Source organism: Gymnogyps californianus, chromosome 11, assembly GCF_018139145.2.
Source record: "Gymnogyps californianus isolate 813 chromosome 11, ASM1813914v2, whole genome shotgun sequence".
Classification (NCBI taxonomy): domain Eukaryota; kingdom Metazoa; phylum Chordata; class Aves; order Accipitriformes; family Cathartidae; genus Gymnogyps; species Gymnogyps californianus.
Window position 1 is genome coordinate 3875185 of NC_059481.1, and position 19729 is coordinate 3894913.

Consider the following 19729-nt stretch of genomic DNA (forward strand, 5'->3'; position numbering starts at 1 on the left):
AAGACGAAGGGAGGTTGCATCTTTCCTGCTTTTATTTTTTTAAAGCAGGAACTCCATTTTTGCCTGTCAAGTGTTAAGTACCAGCTTCAAAACAGGAGGGCATGGGACTTCTCGGAGAACTGGCCACCAATTATTTTTGTTTTAAATCCCGAACAAAACAGGCTAATTTTTTTTCCCAATTCCTCTTCAGAAATAATGAATATTTTGTCTGAAACTTTCAAAATAATTTCATCTGCAGAAGATGCCAGACCTTGAGAATTTCAATCCCAATTGCCTGACAAGTGGCAAAGCAGTAAGAAACTGAACACATGATCTCAGAAAAGGAAGTGCTGGGAAATCTTTCTAACAGGAATGTTTTCAGCCCTGTCTATAATTATTAAATAAATGCAAATCATCAGTGTGGTCACAAAGATGCAGCCTCAGGATGAATCAGTATCTACATCCACTGCTGGGATGCAGGCAACCATGGTGGCTTGCTCATTCTTCCTACTTGGGCTGCCACTGGTGTGCCCCAGCATGTATCTGAGGCAACAGGTCAAGCCCTATGGTTAGCTCTCAGCTATCCCATGTGCCTGTGCCAGAGATGGCACCACACAGACAAGGCAAACTGGAAGCCCTCCCTACCGGTGCTCCAGATTTGAGAACAGCCAGACTACTGTAGGCAAACCTTCACTCAAAAACACAGACATGCACACTTAAACTCCGCGAACGAGCAATCCTTTAAAAAGGTCAGGAAAGATGATCAAATGAAAAAGCAAAAACCTGGCAGAATTTTAGACATTAAATACCATTAGGAGACATTTTTCCCACCAGATACTGTACACAATGTTAATGTGAATATTATAATGCTGACAACTTGTTCTTGACTGAATTATGAAGCTAATAATTTACAAAGGAAGGATGCAGTACTTGTATCAATGTCTTATGTTGCTAACTGTAGCAAATTAGTACACGTACCTCATATTATACAGCTGAGACATTTGTTTGGCAGGAAGTCAGGACAGTAAAATAAGAAGGATTAGTATGCTGTCATTTTTCTATAGTCCATATTTTTCCATAGCTGACGACACTTGAAAGCTAGGAGAGAACCTGCTCTGTTTTCACAGATTTACTCATCTACCAATGTAGTATTTCTTTGTGCTTGATGTACAGCTATGCTGTAACCATCAGAGCTCAGATTAGGGCTACTATGCTCAGACATTTTGCAAGCCAGGCATGCAGATAAGGAGTACATGGATCAGAATGGGGAGCGGCAAAGCTACTCCTGAATCCCACTTGGGATAACAAGCCCATCTTTACTCAAAGACTGTGAAATAATAACACCGAAAATTGTTTAGAGATTGAGAGTGTTATCTGGCTGCATACTACATTTCCTAAAAATGAATGTTTTCAAATTTGGGATTGTCAAGAACTTTAGCCTAATAGCATGGTCTGACAGACAAAATACTGCAATGGGACTCAAGAAATGGCTGATTTGCCTAGCATGTTTGGTCAAAGGATAATCTCTCCCCTGTAAAATGGGGTATATACCATTTCCCTGTTTGTTCCGCAACCATGACAGAACCATGAATCACTTCATATCATTGTGCAAAGTTGTCACGAAGAGGACTGCAGTTTTGCCACTGAGGATACTTAAATAGTTGGAAGTAACTAATTTTTGGCAAAAGTCAAGCCTAAGGTTTAGAAATTTGTTATGGTTAACATGAGAGACTCTCAATAACAGTGTTATGAAATGACACGCTGTCAACACTACCAAGAGGTCATTGCAGAATCCTAGGTTGAGATCCAGGACACCTGGAACTAAATCTAAAAAGTCATTTGGGGACGTAAATACTGACGGTTTCACAAGCATTTTAGGTTCCTCAGTAAAAGATGGGCACCTAAATCCCTGCTTAAGATTATGCACCTTTTGGGCAGTTGGTTTGTTCTGGGACAAGTTGCCTCTCCTCCTGTCTGCTCAGGCCCTTCAACTTTTTGACTGATTGAGCCATTCACACTTACAGGTCTCCTCATAATGTATTTGAAAAGCACCTACCACAAGTGGGGAGTGGGAGTTGAAGCTAGAAATCTGCAGGATTTATTTGGACACCTCACAGTTACCCCTACAACTAACTGAAACAAGAAGTGCATCACTTGGGGGATCATTCTGTTGTGGTCACCTGAATGCCTCACTTAGTCTGGGCCTCAACATACATCCCTGATTTCTACTTCAAAGCAGGTTATTCAAGAACTCATTTGCATGAGAAAAACTGTGAAAACTCCTGGCTCATTGCCCAAACAGTGGTTTTACACCTTTTTCATGTAAATAAATCCATTTGAGATATTTTAAGCTTCACCTTCTGGTACCTCAAGACTGAATCACTGAACATTTGGGGGCCTGGGAAGAGTGTTAAATCTTGACTTGCTTCCAGGAACTAGAAACTTCTATTGCAACATTTTGAGTCTGCCAAAGGAGTCTCTGACTGACCTACAGGGAAGCTGCCTTCTGCATTTAAAGCAGAGAGATTCATTAGCTTTCAACCGCATATACTTTTCCTAGGAATACCGCCTTAGTATAACTGTGGTCTCCAACAACGGCAATGACTTTTGCACATTCTCAGTATTATGTCAAGCTGTCTGTACTCATTCAATAAACTACATACTGGAAGCATTCTTTTTCTATTCCTCACATTTGTTTTCCTCACCTTAAAAAACACAAGCACAGCAGCAGAGGGAGACAACTGCTGTTTGACAAATAGCATGCTGACACTATCCTGGCTGCAGCTAATACTTCCTTAACACTGAGACCTGTCACCTTACAACAGAAGTCCTAGTGATACTTCTCAAACCTTAGCTTGCAGCAAAGTACATGAACTGTTTGATTTGCCATGACAAGCTATGCGTAAATAAAGACATAACTGAACTTTACCCCTTGTTCTTGGCAGATCTGGGTTAGTCTTTCCAGCTGCTCATCTTGAATAACCTTTGCCTTCTCATACTGCTGAATCATCATCTCCATCTCCACTTTCACTGGAAGGACGTAGGCTGAAAAACACAAACAAGCACTTAAAGTAACCCAGCTGTGATTTGGTTTTTTATCAGAGGGAAAACCTTTACAGACCTTTAGAGGCCAAAGGATGTCACCCCTTTCACTTGCATCTACAGAACTAGAGTATTTCTTATAGAAATAGCACTAGAGTATTTCTTCTGGGGAAGAATTTCTAACATGTGAAATGCAGGTCATCAGCAGGGTCTAGATCTTGTTTGGTCAGACCTCCATTTGCCTGGCTTAGCTGAAATGCATCCTGCATGCTCTTCCTAGCTTCTGCTGCACTAATACAGATCTTTTCCAGTGTTTACCACAGATTTCCTGAATTGCGGGGTAGGAGGATTTTCTGCTTAGAGTTAGGCCCATCCCCTCTAAACCTGAACAGCATGGCTCCCTTAGGAAAAGAACTATTCCAGAGCCCTAAGCATTTAATTCCTAGACTTTGTGGTAAGAAATAAGTCCTTAATGGAAATAGCAGACTAAGAAGGACATTTTAAAAAACAAAAAGGCATTTATCTTCTACTGCTTTTCAAGCTACAGCCCAGTTTTCAATAGGTCTTCTGAACGCCTCTGGAAATTTTGCTCCTGTCCTAAATATGGCAAACTCCAACTGATCAGCAAAGCTGTTCAACACATATTGCAATTCTTCATGTTTTCTGAAGCTACACAAGATCCTGAACTTTTCTTGTACACTTCGGTCAGAGGGCTACGACCTTTCCTCAACTCTGAATACAGTTTCCTGGGCATCTAAACCCAAAATAACAACTTGACTCTGATCTTTCACACATGAGCAAAGTGACCATTTATTCCTTTTCCACCTCTTTTCCCTGTAACCTGGAATGCCTGAAACCACTGAACACAAAGTAGCCTACACTAAAGTCCTTGCTTCCAGGCAGAGTCACCAGTTCTGCTCTCTGCAACCTTGACTTGCTGGGACTTTCTTATCTCCCCTGGTGCTTCCCCACAGAGGTCTGTGCAACACAATACAGATACACGCGTCATTATTATGCTGTCCAGCATACCAGCATTGCAGAGAGCACCTTCAGCACAGAACCCCCGTGGTAAGAAAATGCTCCTGGAATCTGACATAAAAATTGTATTACAGACAAGAACTTGGAAAAGAAAGCCCCAAGACAGAGCTAGCTGTACAGAAATGGGGAGGGTGCAGCAAATACCAGAAAAGGAGATTGGAAGCAATTATTTTGCAGAATCAGAAATGACACCTGGTGGCAAGAGACAGGAAGCAGGTCAGGGCATTTACTTTACAGGATAGGGGATGTGAAGGTGCCTAACAGAAAAACAAACCAATCAATTATAAAGGCTCCTAGGGAACAGGAGATACAGCCATGAACTTGAGACCTACTCTCCTCCATAGGAGTCATAACTCTGTTCTGTTCAGTGCTTTTAAAATGTAAGAGGAAGAACGATAGAAACAGTGGTGGCAAGCAATCTTTTCATATTTTTAAAATCTCTTTTTTTCCCAGCCTGCCAAGTAATTTTTGGAGTCACAAACTGAATCACCACTCACCATCAATGATCCTCTTCACTCTCCAGACTCGTAGTGTGATAATAAGGCTGATAGCATCCCATGGGCTGCTGGGGCCATTAGCCACTGTTGAGGCCACCATTGGTGCCAAGGACAAGATTATGACAGCACCATCAAACACCTAGAGAGAAATCAGTTTTTTCAAACCCTTCCTAAAGATCATAACCCTGCCATTCCTGCTTGGGGTCTTGAAGGGCTCCCACTTTGCCCAAAAGAAATGCAGTTATGGTACATATTTGAAAGGGATATGAGAGGTGGCCAAGCCACAGAAAGGCTGCATCCTTTTTAGGTAGCACAACAGAATTCCTTAGTGCATTTTATGAGGTGAGGAGAGATAAACTGTGGCGGGAGGGCAGGGAGAGAGACAGGTATTTGGAAATACTGGCTAAAATCCCCAAGCAGAAGTGATAGCCTAAATGCTATTACAGCCAAAGAGTTTTATTATCATTGGTATTTATTACCTGTTACTTGGCATAATGTCATCCCAAAAAAGGATACAGTCCCTGCCCATAGATCTTACTGTCTAAATGAAGAGATCAAGAAGACAAGTAGAAAAAGATGGAGCAAATAGACTTGATGGCTCTTGGCCACGTCCTGACTACACAACGTGTGTGGGAACGGCTGTGCGTCAAGATAGAAAGACTCCCTGCTCTCACCTTTATTGGGCAGCTAGGTTTTCAAGGATTTTGACAACTGGGACTCTTCAGAATTATTTGTATGACATCGGTTGCATTGGGATTAGATCAGAAAAGGCAATTGTGCAAAGTATTAGGCAGAAATGCGTGAGTAAATACATTTCAGAGCAAACTGGCAATAGTGTTGTGTCTGTCCTACATTTGCCTAGCAGGGTAAAACAATACCACATTCTCATTCCTCCTGAGACCCTTCACAGCTGCCAAAGACCATTGATTAATGGTTTGCATAAGGAGGCAGGACATAGATTTTATAAGCATTACACATTCAGAATTGTGCATAACAATTCAGCATATTGAAAAGAAACACTTCTTAATGCCACCATTTGATGGGCAGTGAACAATTCCATTTCAAATTACCAAAATTAATTATCAGGAACTGCTGCATTTAGCCTCAATAATAAGAATCTCTGAATCAATAATTTAAGTTTTGCTTCAGTTTTTTAGCAAAACAAGTTAAAAGGTTTACAACTTTATTACAAAAATGTTCAAGCCTCTAGACTCACTTAAGCTCTGAGAAAACCCAGATTTTCTTCTGGTGCATCCTGTGCAGTATTAGTTTATCAGATAGTATCAAGAAAGAGCTTTTAATTTTCCTGATCTCCAGATTTCTGCTCAGATTGGGATTATGTGTTACTTATAACACGCATTTCCTTATTTGCCTCTGTGACAGTATGCACATTCTACCTCATTTCTAACTTGAGGTACAAATTACAGTGTTTATCATAATTCAATTTAATTAAAAAATAATTTCACAATAAAATTGGGAGTTTTGCCAAACCAGTATTTTCTCTCAGAAAACTACAAGCAGTTTTTCAACCAGTTCTAATTTCAACTTGATGACGGGAATGGGGTTACACAAGTCACATGACAATTTTTACTCGGATTGCTCATTATGTCAGGGTAGCAGTATCAACAGTTAGACTAGCACAGCTCTAACAACAAAATAAATAGACACAAAGAGCAAAAACGCCACAATCCCTCCCTTAATAAAATATTTCCAAATATCACAGTCTTCTGAGTCTCTTACAGAAAAAGGGACTGCATCATACAGCTACGTAAACATGCATATAATGAGAAGAATGTGCATATTTATCCGAGTTAAAAGATATTGTATTGCATCAGATCTATAACAAAGCCACCCAAAGCAGTTCTTAATATTCTTACTGTGCCTGCCTGGAAAACAGTATGAAGAGTGAGAGTGCTTACCTCTATTTTGTTTTCAATGTAATCCCATATGCCAAGGACCACAATCCTCAAAATAGTCTAGTAAATAGATTAAGGGGAAAAAAAGATGATGAATGTTATTGTAATTTTAGGTAAACATTTAGTCTTTTATTTATTTAGGGGATTATTTTTTGTCTTATTTAAGCATCATGCATTTCTTCTGAGTAATAATGAGGAACTAGAAATAGCTACACTTCTGTATTATAAAAGCAGGTATTGCTTTCCAACCACTATATTGACTCAGTGAAACTTCCATAAACAAGTTCAAAGTTCAAATGTTCATCAGTCTTTCCATCCTCCTGAAATTTCGCTTTTAGACTTGTGAGATTTAGATTACCAACCCTCCCCACCGCACTCCCCTGACCCAAGCCTATATAAGATCCACTGTGGGGCCCCCTCAGTTGGAATGGGGTAAAATTCTCTTTTCTTGCCATCTTTGATATGCCAGTGCTACTATTTTCTAAGAAAAGAAAAGAGGCACTGCCCCCTCTTGATGCCTAAAGATACTGACATTTCATCAATCTGAAGAGCAGAGGCTCTTATTCTCCCCCTCTGGAGTACATGGCTGTTGTCTTATTACAAAATCCCAGGAAGTCATAGGATAAGGGAGAAAAATATCTCTGTGACCCTCCTCTATGAAGCAAAACAGCTATAAGTAGCATCAGTAGCTAGAAAAAAGGAATAAAGAACGAACACAGAATGAACCAATGGTGAATTCCCATTAAAAAATCCAATGGCATCTTTCCTAATTTTTAACCCAGCTTTCAGAAGACACAATTTAAAAAAAAAAAAAAAAAAAAAAATCAGCCAACTAAGGATTGAAATTGAATTCACATAAAAGCATAACTGGTAGGGATGTTTTCTGCCAATAGCAACATCAAGGTCAGATTTTGACAGACACAACAGACATGAAGAGTCTAACTGCAGCTGTGTGCCTTGCAACGATCAAAATGCTACCTTCTCCATGAAAGAACAGTACTAATGACAGAGAGCTCAGCAGGCCTGTGTGTGAGGGGTGACCATGCCAAGAACTGTGCAGAAAAAAGTAAGTGACTGTGATGAATACATCTATCTCCTCTTCATTACAAATACAAATACATTAAATCCCAACCAATTCTGAATTTATGCCAAACATACCAGCACTAACTAATTGCAGAACAACACTGGATTTTTCAGTACTGTTCCTAATGCATGGTTTTGCCAAACCCCATGAGCCCAATTGCCTCACTTGGCCCGGGATGACCGTGCTGAGCTCTATCTTGGCACTCCAAACCTGGATAACAGCACTTAATCCTGTTTTGCAGAGGGAGACATTGCTGTGGGAGATATGGTGCTTTTCAGAGCCCAGCCTCATACCATCAATGAGCAGGAAAGTGAACCAGCCAACGCTTACTCAGAAATGGCGTATGTGAAATATTGGCCAAGTCTGGCTGAGAAAGGGAGTCACTAGCCAGAAAAGAAAATGCAGCACTCTCTTTCCTCTACAAAAAATTATGAGACTCTACGTAGACGCCAAGAACTGCTAATGCTGCTGGTCTGTACTCCTAAAAAGAACATTTTACTTCCAAAACATTTTACAAATGCAGCATAGGAATAAGCCTCACAGCAATTCCCTTATTAACCTTTATGCTCGAGGTTTCTACGTGGAGGAAGAGATGCACAACAGCAGCTCCTCAAATCCTTTAATGACTCCAAATTCACCAGCATGATGTGATATAAGCGCAAGGTCTAAGTACACATGCTGCTGTACAACCAAGGCACTCCTGCAGCCTCAACTCAGGCCCTGAGCAGAATACTTTCAGAGAAAAGCATCCCAGCTCCTCTGTAAGCACCTCCCTCACTCCCCATTAGGAAGCTGCACAAAAAGCTGAAGTACAAGTTACTCATGAGCCCATAAGTTCAGCTATATTAGTTAAACTGGGGTCCACCACAGCAAGTTCCACAGCAGGCAGCTATCGGGAAATGCATGAGGAAAAGCAGTGCCTTCTTTAAAGCTTGGTATGCTACCCTTCCTACAGCACCCTGTTGACAGCATAGAGAAATCTCGCTCATTTTCTTCTATGCTTAGGCAGCATTTATGAAGTGCTAGGTCAATGAGCAACTAACTAAAGGATGGCTGAACACTTAACACCTTTACAGTAACTGATGGTGGAAATCTTTCTTCCTTTGGACAGATTCACACAAAGGTATTTTCACTGAAATAATAAGGCATATCTGCACAAAGAAAATAGAAACACTGTCTCACAACCCTAAATATGATTTAACATGGGGCTGTTGAGGGAACATAAAAAGGGATTTTCCTTTCTGCCTTTTTAATTCCTCACTGCAGTGTTTAAATCAGACTGTGCTACTGTCATATTAATGGGTCTGAGCAGTTCCAAGGACTGGAAGCTAGCACAAATGTTTTCATTTTCAGTCTGCTGGTGTGAATCAGCACAAGTCAGCAAAGACTGGAAGTCTACTCGGCAGACATTTAATACAGTAATGGTTGTTGGTGCTACCTCTAGAAGATAGGTCTCCTCCTCACAAAAAATGCCTTGATGATTAGCATCTTTGCTCTCAGCTAGAGCAGACACACTGTAGGGAAGGGAGAGTGTGAGGGCAGAATGAACCCCGCTCCCCATCTGAGAGATGCACTCTTCAGAACAAACTGGGCACAACTGAGGGTTAAGCTTTAAAAAATATTTGTTCTGTATGGAAGGTCTTAAAGCTATGCACCAGCATTGTCACTCTTAACAAAAAAAACCCACATCACCACTGAAGTGACAAAAGCCATGTAAGGCAGCTTTTCCTTGGTGCCCTGGGGGAACCGGGTGCCCCAAGAAAGTACCATGAGTGAGTCACAGACTGTGTGCACCTGAAAACACAGGTGCCATATGCTTACTGCCCACTGGCCAGTCTTCGCTAGTGGCAACTCCAGACTAGGTTTAGCTTTCTTTACTCTCCCTCCATTTGTACAAAGCATGAGATCACATCCGCTGCTGCTGCCATAACTCTTACCCAGAGGAGTCTGAACCAAGCAAAGTTGGACTTCACTGGGCAAATCTCCCTGATTGTTCAATATAATAAATACTTTGACTGAAATGAAAGCATTGGTGTTACTTATAAACAACATTTTAGTATTTTTCCTACGCAATCAAAAATATCTCTCAAACAAACACATATTGCATTGGATTGTGTACTTTCTCTGTACAGAACTTAAAAAATGAGAACCTGTAGCAGAATCTGAAAAAAACAGAGACAGAAATTAATAATTCAGGAAACCTCCTACACACTGTACATGGACCAAACTGAAAAATGCATATGAATTAAAAGAGAATTGCAACTGTAACATTCATCACAGACAAAACATAAATGTTAGTCACAACTCTACCATTTGTAGACACAAGAATCTACAAGAAATAGGGAAAAAATGGAGCAGCACTGCTGTTTCCTACTGATGTGCAGGCATTTTTCAGCACTGTAGCAAATGCACACACATAGTTCTGCATTACACTACAGGCATTCTGCATTTTTGGACACACAGATTTGAAAGCAAACATTAAATATCAGTGTGAGTACTTTTCTGTTAAAGGCCACTGCCAACTTGGTTTTTTGTACTTGAAAAAGAATGCTTTAACATTTCTTGACTGGGAATCTTTTAATTAGAAAGTCCTTAACATATATATATTTTTTAGTCATATCAGAAATACCTTTTCTGTTTTCTGAGAAAAGCTGAATTATTACATAAAAGTCTGTCCAGTGCACTAATAAAAGGTAAATGACTGAACACTTCTGTTAACTTAAGTTGGAGTAAACCCAGATAAAAGCAAAATTTTAAACCATTTTTCAGACAGAAATGTAATTTTGAAGTTGACAGTGTCCCTTGGTGACACACAGTTGTTTGCACAACATTAACTGTCCGCAGTGAAGTTTATGAAGAACTGTTTGATGCTGCAGATTTTCTCTCTAATTTTGTAGGGAAACCCGGCCAAGTCCTTTGCTGAGCCAGCCGTGTGAATTCCCACAATCTGCATGAGCTAGCTACATTTGTCAGCTGACTGCAATGTACATTAGGTAATTTTAAATACTTTTTTGCTTGCACAGTTGATATACAATTTACTACTCAGTGACTCACTGTGCCAAATTCATCCGTAGTGTAAAGAAATCAAAAGGAGGCAGCACAGGAGGTGAAGCTGGCCCACCAGGTTTAGCTAACAGCAAAGGAGAGTAACCTTGCCTTTCGAGATGGGGTAGTGATTACACAAGAGATAGACAGGATAGAGTGGGGTGGAAAGGGTGTCTTTAGAAGAGCCCTTCCTTCCTTCCTTCCACTGCCACAAAACTCATCTATCTGTTACAGAGAGTCTTTACCTTTGGCTTGTACAGAAACTCTGAAGATTAAGCTTCTACCTTTTGGATATATCTCATAAGACCAAGTATTTATTGAAATCTTTCCCAGAAAGAACACCTTGTACCCAATCTGTAATTTATAACCTCTCTGGTTTGGGTCACTTCACAGAGGCCTTAACTCATTCACTACTTAAAAGAATCTTCTTTTGCCATCTTCTGGTGTGCCTGTCCTGAGATACTGCATTAGCTGTTCTAGTGCACGCTATCCCCAGGCCACCAGAGCATGGAGGAATGTGTTAGCATCTTTAAACTGAGACGTCCTTCTGTTTTCAGCGCATAGGCATCCTCCTCACATGGTTTCTCTTCAATCAAGGCTCTGCAAGGAAATGTGTAACTACTGACCTCACCTCACATATTACCCAGTACAAAACACTCCCTTGTGTACTGTACTCTAACTGCTGTGGCTCTATTAGCACATGTGGTGACACAGAAATAATTAACTGCAAAAACTTGGTGACACTAATAGACATGAACGCAGTATATTCTTTTTCACTGACCACCACCAATACTATTATGATATCATATAGTATCCAAATGCACCTTTGCATAAACACTGCAGTTCTATTTGTTCTTATGTTCTCCCATAATATTTGTTCTTAGAATATGGAGAAAAATAATGAATTTTAAACTCACAACTCTGGATAGATTTGAAAGGGCTTTTCAGGAATAGAAATGGCTTACTAGAAATGCAGTATACTACCATAAGGTAAATGCAGATTGGATAGAAAACTGGTCTTAAGTAACCCTCCATCAGAAGTTCCCTCTGGGCATGATTACATGGGCGCTAATTCTTATCTTTGAAATGCACCGTGTAGAAGGTGCTGGACTGTCACTATCAAGAGATGAAAGCACAGATGACACAGAGGAAGCACACCATATAAGTCAGGTATATTCTTGGAAATGAAATGGGCAGACTGGCATTTCAGGAAGGTGTCTAGCTAAATTCCTAGACCTCTACAAAACCATTTTCCCTGGTAACTACTTTTTTGTGAAGCAAGAACAGTGGTTAGAAAAGAAATTTCACAGTTTGTTAAATATTTAATTTTTTTATACACTAGTAAAGAAGGAAGCTTAAATTTACCTTTATAAATTATATTAGTATATAAAATCCATATCTTTGTTCCCAGATCCCCCTTAATTAACCCCCTTAAAAATCAAAACATATAGAGCCAGCAATGCAGTGCATTTATGCACCATGAGAAAAGCTATGTGTACATGGAATGAAAGTAAACATCCAGAAAAGAATCCACAGCTTATGGAAGAATTATAGAATTAATAGAAGATTATTATCTTTCTGCTCAGCTGTTTCAAGCTTACAAAAAAATGTAATGAAAGTAACATAACTAATTTCTCTAATATAAAATTATGAATTTGTTATGAAAAATCTATATAGGAAAGACATAAATTTCTCTTAGTTCTGTCATTTGGGATGTTTTTCCTTTTTAACAGAACCCTAATAGTAGGGTCTTTCCTTAGGAGGTTTTATTTTTTCCAAGGATTGCTATTAACAAGGAGTAAAGTGTCAGACTACTGTGAACACTTCCTTTTAACATATAGGATGAGGAAAGTCTTGGCATTTTCTTTTCTCCTAAAAGTGAAAATCTAAAATGCACTTGTGAGTCATAGCTAATAAAACAAATACGTTATCAGCTAGGACCCCAGGCTTACTCTACTCAATTTGAGAACTCGTTTCTTGGACACAGATGCAGGAAAAAAGTCGCAATTCCATGACTGCCTAACTTCAAGCACATCAGAAGACTTGGTTACTCCCAGGGAAGCACTGAAGTGCTGAAAGCTAGCAGAATGCCTGAGTGCTTGGCTGACTGAAGCACATACAGAGCAATGCAAACAACTAATATCAAAGAACTCAATTCTTGCACGCAATCTCATCAATCTTAGTGGAAAAGCAGAACTGAACAACAGCTACAGAATCAAATATTTGTGGCAATGTGATAAGACTATTAAAATACAAGCAGACTCCAATCCACTTACCAAAACACTGTGACATTCCCCATCTTCCTTTTCTCAGCCAACTATTACCAAGGCTGAAATTGCCCTCTTGATAGGGTGTAACCCCGGCCTTGCCTTGCTGTTGGTACTGGGGTTTCCCCCCCAGTGTCTTTCTCTTCTCTTCTGTCTTAACATCTGGGTAACATTTGGTGCACAGACAAATCATAGTGATGTATGTAAACAGAGACAAACATACACAATCATCACCACTAGTAAATCCTGTTCAAATACTTGGAAAAAAGCACAAAGAGCTGATGTGCACTTCACTTGAATAAGGATATTTTTAAAGTTGGAAAGTCACAGACAGTGACAGAGAATATAAAATTAATTGAGTGCAATAAATTCCTTTAAGGCTTGTGGCTATAACACAAGCATAGAGAGAGCAGGAAGATGCTGTGAGAGTAGCTACTTAATTTTGTTGGCAGCGGTTCTGCTGGCATTTGCCAGCTGCTGGCATGTTTGTCCCCTTCATTTTAACCAAGCAGAAAGCCAGTGCCTGTTTAACTCCAACATGATAGGACTATAATTACTTGCAATGCCTTTATAGCACCAGCTTTTAATCAGTCATATTTTTCCAAAACATTCAAATTTTGTGCTGAAAGTTTTCTGTTTTTTAACAAGTCTTTTACAACTTTTTATTATTTGTGCTCTGAGTTGAGGCCTTTCTGAAGAATTGTGTATCCACACTTACAACTAATGGGAACCAAACTACAGAATAAACAATAAACATCCGAACTTAGGACATGGTACTTGCTATGGAAAAAACCCTTTCTGAACACCAGAAACTCTGAATCCTTGCTTTGAGGAAAAAGGCACTGACTGAAGGACTAATCAATCCTCAGCAGTTGCCTGTTATATCCAAGCAAACTAATTAAACCTCCTCATCTCTGCAAAACCATCCTGGCATGAACAGTCACAGACTGCAAAATCTCACGTTATGTGTTATAACATGATGTTCTCAACAGATAATTCCAAACAAAGACAGCTGACTCATGGTATTGGGAATCAGAGGACAAAAAAAATCCCCTGAAGGCACCAAAGGAGTAAATAAAATTAAGATGGGGGGGGGGAAGTGATCTGCAATTTTTGCAATATTTCTTAACCTTTTGAAAAATCATAGTTTTTTATTTGGATGAGAAAAAATTAAACCCTCTGTTTTTCCTCTGATGAGACGCGTTTCAACACAAACAGATGTGCTGTTGTTCATTAAACCAACCTGGCACAAGGCCAACCCCAGCAAACCCAGTAGGAAAGGTACACCTTCATTCTCTTCCAGATCTGTGGTCTCTGAAGCACATCCAGTTGCTCTGTGGAGCCACCCCTGTTGCTTTAACCCAGTCAAGGACTCTGAGCTGCCAAATGAACCAATATCCAAAGATCTACCCTCCTCTGTGCACCTTACATGGCTGCCTCGTGGCCTCATTTTTCTTTGGTGTAAATTCAAACCATAATCAAATAGGTGAAGGAAGATACTTTGGAAGACAGAAACAGTGAGTGGTAAGAGGTTTATAAAAAATGAGAACAGCAAGTAGACAAAGAAAAGTAGTTCCAAATACCTAATACAGAGAGAAGGAGAAAAGCCAACACAGATCCAAAATGAGGACGGTGAGTCAGGCAACCAGTTTTGGTTCTGTGAAGTAGTTCTGTTACTGTTTTCCTGCAAAACACTTCTGAACCAGTCCATCCACTTATGTGGGTACTCTATCTCAGTAGAACTGAAACAACTAATTTGTTCCTCGAGACAGATGAGTACCAGCCTTGAGGATCTGTCTGCACTGCCACAACCAACCAACCAAAAACTGTCAGCATATGAACTGAACTACGGAAGGGATACAGGAGCAAGGCACTGCATCAGGGTTTGAGAAGAGTAGTTGGTGGTACAAGTGAATGAAAACAGAACTTGAGACTACACCCTAGCAGAAGGAAATTGAGAGGATCACAGGAGAAGTTTTTTGTGAAATAAGCTCCAGAAAGCGATGAAGATCAGGTGAGCGTGCACGTGCAGCCATGCTGCTAGCAGCAGAGTTACAAGCTGATCCTATTGGGAAGCTCAGGATTACAGGGAGCTCCAGGGTGCTAATCCCCACTGAAGAAAGACTCTGGGGGAGAGGGGAAAGTATTTTTTTACAGGGAATGGACTCCATCTAGCAAACCTGAGTCTTTGAGAATTAGGATGTGCAATTCACAAACAAAAGACTGCAAAATTTTTTAATTGTTTAGAGATATTTTTTTCAGTCAGTTTACATGTATCCTACAATCCACAATCACCGTCAAAGGATGGGGATAGTAATCATATCTATTTGTGTAACTGCAGCACCAGAAGGCTAGGATGCAAAGCAGTCTTGAGACCCCTGCCTGTTACCAAGGCATCCTTTCAGAAAGTACCCACCGACAGTCTGGCAACACCAGCTAGAAAATCCCTGTTATGAGTAGAAATACAAAGTAGAAATACAAAGTGATATATGTAAATAAATGTATTTCATTAATAGAACCATGGAAATAAGCAGTGGTATAATATGGTGAGTATGACTTCAACACCACTGATCTATCAAATCATTTGCAGATATCACAGCTCCTTGGTTTTTGATTTTTTTTTTTTTTGTAACCTTCACTTAAATTTACTGCAGAGTGAAGACTTTAACATCTGTTTGGATCATAATATTTTCTCCTATGCAACTAGAAAAAATATTTTTAAATATTTAAGTCCAAGCCGTCTTCCAACTTAACAAACATAAAATGTTTTTTTGTGACAAGTAACACATTATGACCTGAAAAAATAGCCTTAAAAATATTTTGGGATATTTCAGGAGTAGTCTAAATATCTCAATACCAATGACAACTTTTTGGAATAAAGTTGAAAACTGTAGCAGATTATCCCAATTAGGTCATTTGTTATATCATGACTACAGCCTTTTCCAACGCACACATTCATACAAATTTTTGCAAAGAAATTCACCATTTGTTTCATTCTCTTACTGTGTCTACATGCAGCAACCTAGAACATCTAAACTACCTGCATAAATTGTGAGAGGAGATAATTCCATTCTTAAAACAGATCTTTTTGTAAAAAAACCCTGTGGATCTTTATTCCTGAAGAATATACCTTATTCCTATACCTTATACCCAGTGACACTGATAAGATTTCTGTGAGAACAAAGGGATGAAACTAGTCCTGTCCTGTGCCTATAGTGATTCGGAGAGGACTATTCCTTTTTGTAGTTTTTCCATTATAATTTGTAAGACAGTATCTTCCATGTTTCCTCGCCAATTCTAGGCAAACTGACAAACAGCACTAATCTAAACAAGATTTTTTTAGTTTGCTGAGTAGGAGCGGCAACGGTTGTTTTTTTTCTTTTTTTTCTTAAAGTACACCTTGCTACATTTATTCACAGTGAAATTACTGTTAAACTCTTGCTCATTCCAGTGACAGCATAAAAATACTTTGCAGTTCTGTATGTAGTGAAAAAACTTTGATTATACATACCTCTGAAAAGAAAACAGACAGGATGACTAGGCTGATCCAGTGAATTATTCCTGCAAACTGTGAAGCACTTGAAACTGCAATTAACACAATACAACGAAGCATCATTATAGTAGCAGAATGCAACTTATGTTTAATGTAATTAGTACTGCTACAACTTACATATGGGTAAAGCTTTCTTTCTTAAGTTTTGTAATGGAAGCACCTGAAAGAGGATGGGATGTGATGGGACATGGAACTCCAGCCCTGTCAGCTGCTCACCCTAATTCAGGCCAGCATGTCAGCAGCCGCAGCAGCTGTTCATTGGAGCCTTTACAGATAAGACTGCTGGTAAGCAATGACATTTTAGGTATAAAGTAATTTAGGTATAAAGCAAATATACATTTAACATCTTTGACGTTCTGTCACTGCTCCATGCTCTCACTCCATGCACTGCTTTAGTATGAGATGTGGGACTAAATTCTGTATACCTAAAAATCCAGAGTTAGAATTCTGTAAGGAAACAGAATGCTCCACTATCCCCACATTATTCTTTGTATTCAGTCTTTGACAATTCAGCTCAGAAGATCAGTAATTGTCTGGAACAGCTGCTTAAAAACTAGTGCTCAAACTGGGCTTCAAAATACATTTCTATCATATAAATAAATAACCTAGGCAGGCAGACTTTTGTACAGCTCTCCAGATGTGGCATGAACAGCCATGACTGGCTTAGGATCTCATTCCTCTCAGAGTCAAGTTTGACTCTAGGAAAACCATAGTGAGAGAAGCAACAGAAAGAACCAACGTCATTGTTAATTGTATATTAAAATCAAATCTTAATATATTAATTTTAAGGAGTTTGTGAAATATCAGCAATTCTAATTTGTACAACGAACAATGTGACTATTTTTGTACAGTCTATTTAAGGAAACAGACTGTCATATGGACAGCTGTGGCTGTCATATGGACAGCTTGGTCTTTAAGCAAGTTTCTATGAGAACAGTCAAGAAAGTTACAGTAAATGAAATAAAATTCCAGTTTAAGCAATTGATTAAGACACACAATTTTCCTTTGGAAGCACTCTTTTTCAGAAAGACAGTGACCATTAAAATCATTTACGTCCACTTCATTTCAAACTCCTCTATGAAAAGAAGTCTGTAAAGGGTAAGTTAAAATGGTAATTTATGAAACTCTGGATTCTACACACTAACTTCCCATATAGATTGTTGAGGCAGTTATTCTACTTTCAAAGTGGAATGACTTTGAACAAAAGTCCTTTCAGGAACTGACTGGCAGGAACACTCAGGAAAACTTATCTGAATTCATTAAAAATATGATTTTACAGAGTACTAAAGCCTTGCACGGACACTCACTGGCATTAAATCAGGCTTTCATTTGATTCAGCTTATTTTGCTTGTAAGTAAAATGAAATAAACTCAGACAAATGAGTTTGCTGCAAGACTACATAAGAAGCTCTATGATATGGGTTGCCTTTATGGGCTTAAATGAATCTCTTGAAATCTGGAGGATTCCTTAATAAGTAAGTTCAACTGAAATTCTGTGATCAAAGTTCCCTTCATTGCTGACAAAACAAAGCAGAAAGCTGAAAGGGTCCAGTATCTGAACTGCTGGCAACTGCTACTCTCAAGAATGAAAGGAAAAAAATTCTCTCTTTACTTCAGGTTATTTGTGAGTCTACCATCCCTACAGCAGACAGATTAAAATAGTCTGTGCGGTCTTGCAGTTTCAAAGAATTACTGTAACAGCAAATTTTAAGGCAATCGATGACTGTGTGCATAGAGATGCAAGACTGTGGCAGAATTAACTAAGTCCCAAGAACATGTAGGGCACGCACTAAATAAAGCATCTCATTTTAAAATTAAAACTGATTAAAATGGGAAGGGGAGGGAAGGGATGTAGAAAGAAATCAGGATACAAAGAAAACTGTTAGTATGGGCTGCCACTGGAACTCTCACAGCTGAGGCTCTTCTGGAGCTTGATGAGAGAGGGTTTGCTGTGGTGTGGCAGAGGAACTACTTAAAGATGAAACAAATGGGCAAAATATAATACATTTATCTTTCCCAAGACACTGTCTTTACAGGGTGGCATAAAGAACAAGAAATGGAAACCATTTGTAAGCTATTTTTCAAACAGCTGTCGATTGACATACAAGGCTCCAGCTGCCCCTTAGTGGACAAAAGAGATATAGCAACCACGAATGTGGAAAGAAAATCAATTTCTGCTGCTGCACTAACTGTAGCAGAGTGCTGGACGAGCTGCCAGACAGTGTGCAATTAAATTGCCAGTAGAACAGTAAATTTGAAAAAGCCTTCCAAGCAAGAAGCTTTTGTACAAGAGCTGCATCACTAGTCTGTACACTGAATCTGGATATATGCCTCTTCCAAAACACTCCCTTTCAAAAATGCAGTGAAAAGCTACAAAAACAGGAGAAGGGTCTTCTCCAAAAGGTGCTCATCCCTGCTCTGTGGTGGTTCGGATACATCAGTGGGATTCCGTTTGAAGCAAAGCACCTAAGCTATTCAGCTTCTACTTTCATCTGGAACAGAATTTCACATTTGTTGAACTGGCAACCTTTTTTTCCCAAAATTGTAGCTAAAAGCCAAAAAGTTCCGCTTTATTTCACATTTTGCTTGTCTGGTGCTATGGGGAAGAAGTGAATGCAAATCCAGATGCTTTTTAGTCATGAAGAAGATGGTTCATTATAAAATGCGGAGTCCAGCCAACCTCAGTCTACCTCCTCCCCCCTTCCCATCTCCTCAAAATGTATATCCAGGAGGGGAGGGATGAAGAAAACACCCTGAGAAACCCTGAGTGGCCATTAGAGAAGCCTGGACTACCAGCACTTGCTTTCAGTGGATGTTGTTCTTGATGATGATTTCCTGGCAGATACAAACTATACTGCTTCTGCAAGGAGCAGACAGCAGATGCTCACTGCATGATTTGGGCAAGCCCTGAACCCATTCTTGCTGAGGTACTGCTGCACCGCAACGTGCATTTTCTTTGTACAGCTATGCATGTACTCAGACAGGGCTCTGATCCAGCAACCAAATGGACAGGAGCAGAGCTTTTCAGCTTCACAGTTTTCAGGAAGGCCTGATGCCTTTTACAGACATATCTGCTGTAGTTGATTGCAGAAGGAGGGCAATACTAAGATGATTTCCTGAGTTGCTTTCCCCCAAAACTACTGAAGATGAGGAAGGGACAGCATGGTCTATATTTCTGAGGAGTGGGGGTTGGAACCTGCCATGACCCTCTTTTTTTGAAACGAGGTGCAAGTGACTTAATTTACAGCTATTTCTGCATTTGCAAAACATCACGAGGTATTGAGACATTATTTTGTTAATGCATGTGAA

The 19729-nt window shown here is 39.6% G+C and overlaps 1 protein-coding gene across 1 annotated transcript in view; it reads right to left on the bottom strand.

The window, feature by feature from the left end:
- The window catches only part of TMEM266 (transmembrane protein 266), a 63107-nt gene that overhangs the window by 25100 nt on the left and 18278 nt on the right, over positions 1-19729 (bottom strand). The window contains 4 exon segments of the mRNA XM_050903053.1: positions 2909-3024; positions 4557-4695; positions 6476-6532; positions 16380-16453. Coding sequence (XP_050759010.1) covers positions 2909-3024; positions 4557-4695; positions 6476-6532; positions 16380-16453 — 386 coding nt within the window.